Source organism: Pteropus vampyrus, unplaced genomic scaffold (assembly GCF_000151845.1).
Source record: "Pteropus vampyrus isolate Shadow unplaced genomic scaffold, Pvam_2.0 Scaffold400, whole genome shotgun sequence".
NCBI lineage: Eukaryota > Metazoa > Chordata > Mammalia > Chiroptera > Pteropodidae > Pteropus > Pteropus vampyrus.
This window is the reverse complement of record NW_011889181.1, coordinates 81,717-91,355: the sequence shown is the minus strand read 5'-3', so window position 1 is coordinate 91,355 and position 9,639 is coordinate 81,717. Positions and strand designations below refer to the sequence as shown.

Sequence of the window (9,639 nt, the reverse complement as noted above, 5' to 3'; positions counted from 1 at the left end):
GCTATTTGCCTGGGTTTAAAGAGCATGTGAAAAAAACAAACTGGTAACCATGGTTATCACAGGAGAGGGAAATTAAATCGAGGGTTGAGAAAGGAGAATAAATGAGTAATTTTACTTTATTCTGCATTGTTTAATTATTTTTACAATGAGAATATATATTTGACATTACTTCTTTCATTTTTATGTGCTTTATTAATTTATTTGGTTTACTTTTTATTTGATGACAGTTCATTTTGGGGCTAAAATTTACCTACGGTGAAATATACAGATCTTAAGTGAGTTTTGAGAAGTAAATGTGACGTATTGTCAAAACCTCAGTCAAGATATAGAACATTTCTTCCACCCTAGAAGGATGTCCTCATCCCCTATGAGCAATCACAGTTCTGAATTCTCTCACCCTCTGGTTTTGCAAGTTTCTGATAGTTCTTTTAAATAAAATATCACACTGTTTACTCTTTTCTGTCTCACGTCTTTCATACGACAAAATGTTTTTGAGATTTACCCATGTAGATGCATATCTCATAACTCATCTTTTCAATTGCTGAGTATTAATTCCATTATATGACTAGATTACAAACTTTAATCCTTTCTCCTCTTGATGGACATTTGAGTTTTTTCTTGTACGAATCATTTTGTTAACACACATTTTTATTTCTCTGTGGTAAAAACTTCAGAGTGAAATTGCTGTATGAGGTAGGTGTGTATTTAACTTTATAAAAAATTGACCAACAGTTTTCCAAAGTGGTAAAAGCATTCTACTTTCCTAGCAGCAATGTGTGAGCTACATATGATTTCTAACAGCTTTGAAATAGTATCTAGTGAATTTTATTTATATTTCTCAACTAACAAATAATGTTGACCACCTTTTTGTGCCCTTGTTGGCCATTTGTATGTCTTCTTTTGGCAAGTATTGGCAAAAGTCTTTTTTTTTTTTAATTGAGTTTTTGTCCTGTATTATTGATGGGGATGAGTTCTTTATACATTCTAGATACATTTGTGTGTCAGATATATGCATTATAATTATTTTCTGCCAGTCTGTAGCTTGCCATTCATTTTCTTAATGTGTATTTTAATAAACAGGAGGTTTTCATTTTGATGAATTCCAATATATCTATTTTTTTCCCTCTCTCTTTTATGTTTAGTACTTTTTGTGTCATTATGATCTTTGTCTACTCCCCAAATTAGGAAGATATTTTCCTATGTTTTCTTCCAAATATTTCATAGTTTTAACACTTACATGTAGGTCTATAATCCATATCCAATTAATTTTATGTAAGACTGAGATTTATATTTTCCATACATTTGCTCAGTTGTTTCAGGACAATTTGCTGAAAAGATTTTCTATTTTCCATTGAATTGATTGAGTGACTGTACTTAAAATCAACCTTGTATGTATGAGTCTATATCCAAATTCCCTATACTTTTTAGTGATCAATTTATCTATTCTCATGCCAGTGTTAAACTGTCCTATTATAGCTTAATAATACCCTTGAGATAAAGTGCTATGAATCCTCCATATTTGTTCTACTTCTTAAATGTTGTTTTAAGTATTCTTTGTATTTGCACATACATTTTAGAATCAGCTTGTCAATTTTTTAAAAATCCTTCTGAGATTTTGATTAATATTATATATACCAATTTGAGAAAATTTCCATTTCTTTGCTATCAAATTTACTAATTCATGAATGTAGCTCTCCATTTATTTAGATTCTCTTTTATAACTCTCAGAAATGTTTTGTGTTTTCCATTAATGTCTTGAACATTTTGTATTAATTTTATATCTAGGCATTTTATATTTTATTGTTATAATAAATGGAGCTGTTATTTTTAAAGTTAATTTTCTAATTATTTGAGACTAGTCTATAAAAATATAATTAATTTTTGTACAATGACCTGATAAAGTCACTTTCTAAGTTCCTATAATTGTATTGGAGAATATTATTTGCCATGTGAACAACTTGTCTGCAAATAAGTCTTTTTTCTTCCTTTCCAATCTAGCTCCCGTTTATCCGTTTCTATTGCCTAGCACTTGCTAGAAACTTCACCATATAGATGGTGAAAAGAAATGGTGAAAGTGAATATTCCTGTCTTGTCCTTATCTTAGAGAAAAATATTCACAATTTCATCATTAAGTATATTAACTACAGACTTTTTGTAAACGCCCTTTATCAGGTCGAGGAAGTATCCTACTATTGATTGTCTGCTAAGAGTTTTTACCATAAATGGGTGATGAATTTTGTCAAATGCCTTATCTGCATCACTTGAGATAACCATATTGTTTATCTTTTATTCTGTTAATGTGAATTATATTGATCAATCTTTGATTGTTGAACCTATCTTGATGTTCTGTGGTGCATCTTACTTTTTCATTATGTATTAACATTAATGTGTTCATATTTTCTTAAGGAATTTTACATATACATGAGACATTTATCTGTCAATTTCTTCTCTGTAATATTTTTTGCCAGCTTTTGGTACCACTAATGAGCTAACTTCATAAAATAATTTGGGAAGGGTCTGTTTCTCCTCTATTTTCTGGAAGAATTTGTGTAGGGTTGGCACTATTTCTTATATGTTTGATGGAATTTACCAGCATATAACCATGTGGGAGTAGAGTTTTCTTTGTAAGAAAGTTTATTAATGATAAATTTAATTTCTTTGAAAGAAATGGAACTTTCAAGATATTTAATTTCTTCCTTATTTTCACTTTTGGGCAATATCTTTTTAGTGATTACTCTCAGGATTACAATATTCAAACTTATGAGAATTTATTAGGATTAATATTTTACTATTTTTTGTAAAATATAAGAAATTTACAACAATATAATTCCACTTATATCCTATCCTTTGCACTATTATTGTCATGTGTTTTATATCTATATACCTTATAAATACCTTATAAATAATGCTATAATATTTGCTTTAAGCAATCACTTACCTTTAAAAAATTTAAAGAGAAATATGTACTGTCTTTCATGTTTCATATATTATCTTTTATATGAAAGATATAAGATTCTGTCTAATATCATTTCACCTTGGTCTAAAGAATTTCCTAAAACAAATTACTTCAATTTTTATTTATCTGAAAATATCTTTACTTTGCCTTCATTATTGAAGAACATTTTGTGCATATAAGAATTTAAGGTGGAAGGAAATCTTTTATTCCCCTCTTTCACAGTTTTAAAGATATCCTAATGTCTTCTGGTTTTCATAGTTTCTGATGAAAAGTGATATTTTTCCCTGGATGAGTTCAAGATTTTCTATTTGCCTTTGTTTTTCAGCCATTTGACTATGGTATGTCTAGCTTTTAGGATATGCTTTTCTTTGGATTTATCCTGCTTGGATTTACTGAATTCTTAAGACTAAAAGTTGATATTTTTTTGCCACATTTGGGAAATTTAGAGCTGTTATTTTTCAGCTAAATTATTTCTCTCTTATTGAACTCTTATTACATATTTATTTATCCTCTTGATGTCGTCCTACAGGCCACCAAGATTTTCTTTCTGTTATTTCAGACTGAATAATGTCTATTGATCTATCTTCAAGTTCACTGACTCTCTTCTCTACCATCTTCAATCTGCTGTTAAGCCCATTCCATACACTCAGGAAATTTTTTTAAATGTTATATTTGTATTTGTTGGTTATAGTATTTTCATTTTGTTCTATTTTACAGTTTCTGCTTCATTAAGATTAAACATCTGTTCAATAATCATGACACCTTGAACATATTTACAAAAGCTGCTTTAAAGTCCTTTTCTGATAGTTTCAACATCTGAGTGAACATCTGGGTCAGTTTCCATTGACCGCTTTTTTTTTTTCTTGACTATGGGTCACATTTTCCTTTTTCTGGTCATTTGTAGGAGATTCTGATGTAGGAAGAACTCCGTTGATAATGGGGAGGGGTGCATTCTGTTATCCTCTGGCAAGTGTTAATTTTAGTTCTGTTGGCTAGATTAATCCCCAAATTCTCTCTTCTTTTGAGTCAGCACCTAAAATCTATGCTTAGTTCTCTCTAGAGACTTTTAGCTATTGCCATTCTGTGGTTTCCTAGAAGTCTCCTACACATGTACAATTAAGGGGACATATAATAATTTGAGCAAAGTTTATATACTGACTTGGTGTTTCCATTTCTATATCTTCCTCACCTCTAGGCTTTCCCTTTTAAAAATAGCCAGCCACTCTAGCAGTCCAAAACTCTGTTCTCTAACTTCTTAAGACAAAACAGTAGCTGTTAGATTCTAAATGCCTATCACCGTGCCATCAGACTAAATAAATAAATAGAAAGAAAGAAAGAAAGAAAGAAAGAAAGAAAGAAAGAAAGAAAGAAAGAAAGATAGATCATAAGGATCTCATTCATTTTTTAAAAAAAAGAATGAAATTCTCTCTAGCTTCTACCTGCTTTTTACTCTCCAATGCTCATAAATAGAATTTTCAAAAATATATTGTATAAAGTTTATGTATTAGAGAGCTAGTGTGATATAAGTTACTCTGCCATTACTGGAACTAAACCTTAAACTTTTTTAAACAGGAATTTATTGAAAGAGTACAATTTGGAGCTTTTGATGTTAGTTGCATAGTAAGAAACATTCTCTTTTCCTCAGTTTTTTAAAAAAAATGATCTTAATTGGAAATAGGAAGTCACAGAAGAGAATTCAATTCTTAGAGTAATGCTATTGCCTGTTAAGCTAAGGAGCATGATGAGAAGGGTTGATTTTATTTATGTATTTATTTATTTAATTAATTTATTATTTTTGTATGGTGACATTGGTTAATGAAATCCAATAACTGAAGGGTTGATTTTAAAATCTGTTGATTAGTTAGAAGTAGAGCAGAATCAAAATTATTTATGAAAAGCTGTAAATTACCCATTATATTTACATGATTTTATGTTTATAATCCCTTAGACTATTTTGTCATTTACATTAACCCTTTTTGGTCAATGTTTCTTCACAGGCTTTATTTTCTCAATTTTTTCCTGTCGGACATCAAAAAAAAAGCAATTACCTTCCCTTCTAAACAAAGTATTTGCTTTTCAAAGATCAATTATTAAAAATTAGAAATTTTTTATAATTTTTATGAACATGCTTTGACTATTTTAGGTTCAACTACATCTAATATATGAGTAAATCATCACTGATAGTAATGGCAGCAAAAAGCTACATTATTTTAATTCTTCCTCTCTCTTGCATATGCACGCACCTACCCACTCACATACCTATGGACAGAGTTGAAGTCACGCAATTGAAACGTACATGTGATGCTATTCCATTGTATACAGAAACTTCTGCTAAATTTAAGACAGATCCCCTTTTTGTTTCTACAGTGAGGCCCTTGTGGGTGTAAATTGCCTGAATTTTAGTAAACACCAAGAGATGTATCTCATCAAGACAAATAAGTTCTTACTGATTGGAGACAGCAAAATATGTGTGAAGCTTGGAGGAAAGATTGTAACTTGCAGAAAAATGAAGATAGTCAATATAGGTAAGAAGAAAAAGGGGGTATGGTTGCCATGTTTCAGGTATCTGAAGACAATGATAGTGTCTGGATTTTCCATATTTTAAAAGTAGACAAATCATGAGAGCTATTTGCAACAGAGAATAGATAATTCACTAATACAAATAATTTTTAAAAGAAATGAAAGTTTTGAAGCTTATGCTATTAATTCTTACTGTGAGAGAATTCCGAGGATCTTCAAACTCAGCCATGGATGAGGGCGTGGCACCTACAGGTTACAAGAAGAGTTAGTTCATCTATATAAAGTGCCTAACTGAAGCTGGGCCTCCTGTCATCCACCCACCTATGTCCTTTCCTTCCTTACCTTACCTTACTGAATTTCATGTAATCTTCTGCCCCCTGCTCACCATATTCTGTGTGTTTAGCTAAATCACCAAGTTATTTGAAAAAGTAAATATGCCTTCTGTATTAAGTTCTCCAGAAGAAAAAGAACCAATGCATAGAATATATATATATATATATATATATATATATATGATTTATTTTAAGAAATTGGCTCACATGATTGTGGATGCTGATAAGTCTGAAACTTGCAGGGCAAGCCATAAGGCTACAAAGTCAGGTAAGAGTAGATGCTGTTGTCTTGAGTCCAAATTTCACAGGGCAAGCCAGGCACTCTGGAAACTCAAGCAGGGTTTCCATGCTGCATTCGTGACACAGAATTGCTGCCTCCAGGCATCTCGGTCTGCTTCTAAGGCCCTCTTCTGACTGGAAGAAGCCTACCACATTATTGAGGGAAAACTGTTTTACTCAAAGTCTACTGCTTTAAATGTTAGCTGTGTCTTTAAAAAATATCTTTCAACTAGTGCTTGACCAAACAATTGGGCACCATGTTGACATATGAAGTTACCATTGCACCTTCCTAAGAGACCTATTATTGAAGATTGATGCCAAATCTGATTTGACTTAGAATACACATATTATACTTTGCCAAAAAAAATTATAATTATGCCTCCAATAAAGTTAGCATTATAATTCAAATTACTAAGCTCATCTGCATGTTTTATTTGGTTTTATATAATATCCATGTATACAATAATACAAATCAGTAAATCTATTCAATTATCTGGGTATAAGTCAATATTAATTACTAATTAACCATTTGGTTAGCAGACAAGTAAATCAAAACGATCGGAAAAATTGAGGCTATAGACACAACAATTTCTTCCATTACTTACAGATATATGACCCTGAGGCGAATAGGTTCTTTTCAAAACCTCAGAGATATGCTTGTATAGGAGAAGGTCTAAGCCAATTATCATATATCAGTGTAATGGAATACTAACTACTTGTATGTATTCTACCTATGAAGATTTATAGGCAAAACAACATGTACATGAGGGAAAATCGTTGAAAGTGATTGAAGAGATGGATTCTTTTGCTGGTTTTAAACACTATGGCTCTACCTCTCCCTATCCTCACCCATCCTTTCACCCTCCAAAAATAAAATGGTATGTAAGAGAGCAATACTTATTAGAGACATCAAAGATAAACTTGGAATCTAGTCTGAGCTTTGTTTCATGAAGATGGTAAAGGGTAAAAGCAAAAGTTCTCTATGTGAACAAATATCTTGTAAAAAAAAAAAAAAAAAAGCAGTGGTAGTGAAAAAGAGACATAGACACAACCAGTGTGAGTGCTGCCCAGGTGGGGATGACAGCCACAGGGTATGCAGCACAAGCGAGCTGGGTTTTGCCCATTTGGAGACTAGTCTGCTAGTTCAGTTTGTGACCCGCACAAGAGCACTATATCTAAAGGTTCCTCATTTACATTGCAAATATATATATTCACTCTCTGAGAACAGGCAGAGAGGGCAGAGATTCTCAGTCCCTCGACAGAGTCCTGGAGCATCAGAGGAGAGCCCCTTCTTACAGAAACCCACACCAGCACACAGGGCCTGCATGCATTCCAGAGAGTGAGCATGTGAACCCTCGTGGCACACGCACAGGCTCCAGGTGGTGCTCCGCCCCATCTGAATCCCCAGATCTCCATGCCCACGGCTTTTAGGGGTCCACATTCTGTACCACCCAGCAGACTACAAACCTGACACGCCTCATCTGAGGGGCAAGGGGGAAAGACAAGGTGTGCACACTGTGTGTCTTACAGTAGCAACTTCTTCTGGTTCCTAATGTGACATTTTATTAATAGAACTGTCATCTAATTGAATTTACACTGGAAATTCCTGCTTGAACCCCAGAACCAGAGCTCCCCTGCAACCACTTGCCCTTCATTTATTTCTTCTTCTCTAAGTATAGGCCTCCCAATAAGTCTAGATGGGCAGCTTCCTGCTTCCCAATTTTCTTGGCAGGATAAATTTATATACTTGTTTAGGTTATGCAAGAATAAATTAACTTTTTTAAAATGTTTCTTGAAGAATGAGCACCTTTTTTGAATGTGTTCAAAGACACCATTTGGGCTAGAGGCGGACATGTGGGTAGATTGCCCGGGCCAGCCAATGGAGATAATGGAGTCCAGAAACAAAAGCGAAATGAAAAAGAGTGAGCACCAGAATCAGGCAGAATTGAATTTAAATCCTCCTAAACCATCCAACAGGGTCCTGAACGAAAGTCAATCGACCTTTCTGAGACCCAGCTTCCTCATCAGTATAGTGGTGACAAGTGATTATTGATGGAAGATGACATAAGTAGATCACTTGGCACTTACTAAGTATATAATCAATATTAGTATGTTCTCCCTTAATTTTTCCTTTATTGAGAGTCCTTGGGAGATGGGGATGGACAAGGAACTCAGTGTCAAAGGTTTTGTTGAGAATGTTACTTCCTTGAATGAAGGGTAGAAACTGGCTTGATAGGGGTAAAAAGGTTGACAGTATTCTCTGTCCATCTGTTTCTCCACGCCCACTCCCTTTCCTCCTGCTTCCCTTTCAGGCATCTTCCATTTTTATAGTGTTTCTAAGGATAAAAGAGGATCAACTTCACCTTTCACAAGATAGCCAAGGGTAAAAAAGGAGTCACTTCCTCTTTTTCAGTACCTCTGAGGCAGGTAGACACCACCACTATGAGAAGCTGATGATAATAAGTGAGCCAAACTCCACCACACAAATTCATTTTACTGGGTCAGCAAGTCCGTCTTAAAGCCCAGCTCAGACTGCTTAGAATCCAGTTCAGTCCACTGAGTGAAAATTTGATGGACACACACTCTCTCATTAACAAAAGGCTTAGGTTAGATCTTAACCTCTGTGTTTCCCCATCCCTGTCTGAGATCAGCCATACAGAAACGTGGCTTCCCCATCTCTAGATAACTAACCTCCTCCTTTGGTGAAAGAGCCACTAAAATACCATGACAGGGAAGCCCCCAGTCAATGGTGGGGAGGCGACATGACATACATGTTCATCTAAGAATTCAATACCTTTCTCAAGGTTTGTTCTGCATGAATTAATACCTGTCTTCCCCCAATAGCATTTCATATATAAGGTGCATGTGATCTAACAGCAACTCCAAGAGGGAGGCAGGCAGGCAGAAGGAGGAGGCCAGAGAGGAGTTTAGCTCTAATGCAAACAAGATTAAAGGAGGAAGTCACACATTGGAAGTTCTGAGCCAGGGCCAGAATGCAAACCCTCAATTTCTATATGGCTGAAATAAGGCGCAAGGCTTATCACCTGATCTTATTGGAATAATGAAGATTCGAAGTTTAAACACTCCCATTTTGGGTCTAATTAATAACAAGCATTCAAAAGGCAAAGAGAATGTGTTTTAGTGTAAAATTAACACTAGCTTTGTAACAAATAAGCCCTAAAATGTGTGATATCTCAAATACTATAAGTTTACTTTTTGCTTACATAAGAGCCCAAAACGGGTATTTCTAATCTGCGAATGGTAGTTGTCCTTCAAGCAATAGTCAGGGCTCCTTCATGCTGTGACTCCACTGTCTTCGATATACAACTCCAAGTGGTGGAAGGGGAACGAACACGAGGTCACACATGTAGGGTTTCTGGGCTGGGATCAGAGGTCGAACACATCACTTCCACTCACACAGCTCATTAGGCCACACATGGCTCCTGGGAAATGTAGTCAGGCTTTGAATCAGGAAGAAAAAATGGTTTTCTGAACAAGAATGTGATTTCCAGAGTAGATGAACTTTAAAAATTATAATTATTTCTTTGATCT

The 9,639-nt window shown here is 34.3% G+C and overlaps 1 protein-coding gene across 1 annotated transcript in view; it reads left to right on the top strand.

Moving 5' to 3' along the window:
• IL7R (interleukin 7 receptor) overlaps positions 1–9,639 on the top strand; it is an 82,256-nt gene that overhangs the window by 56,761 nt on the left and 15,856 nt on the right. Inside the window, exon 9 of the mRNA XM_023523670.1 lies at positions 5,324–5,498. Within this exon, the coding sequence (XP_023379438.1) occupies positions 5,324–5,498 (175 nt within the window). The remainder of the gene's footprint in view (positions 1–5,323; positions 5,499–9,639) is intronic.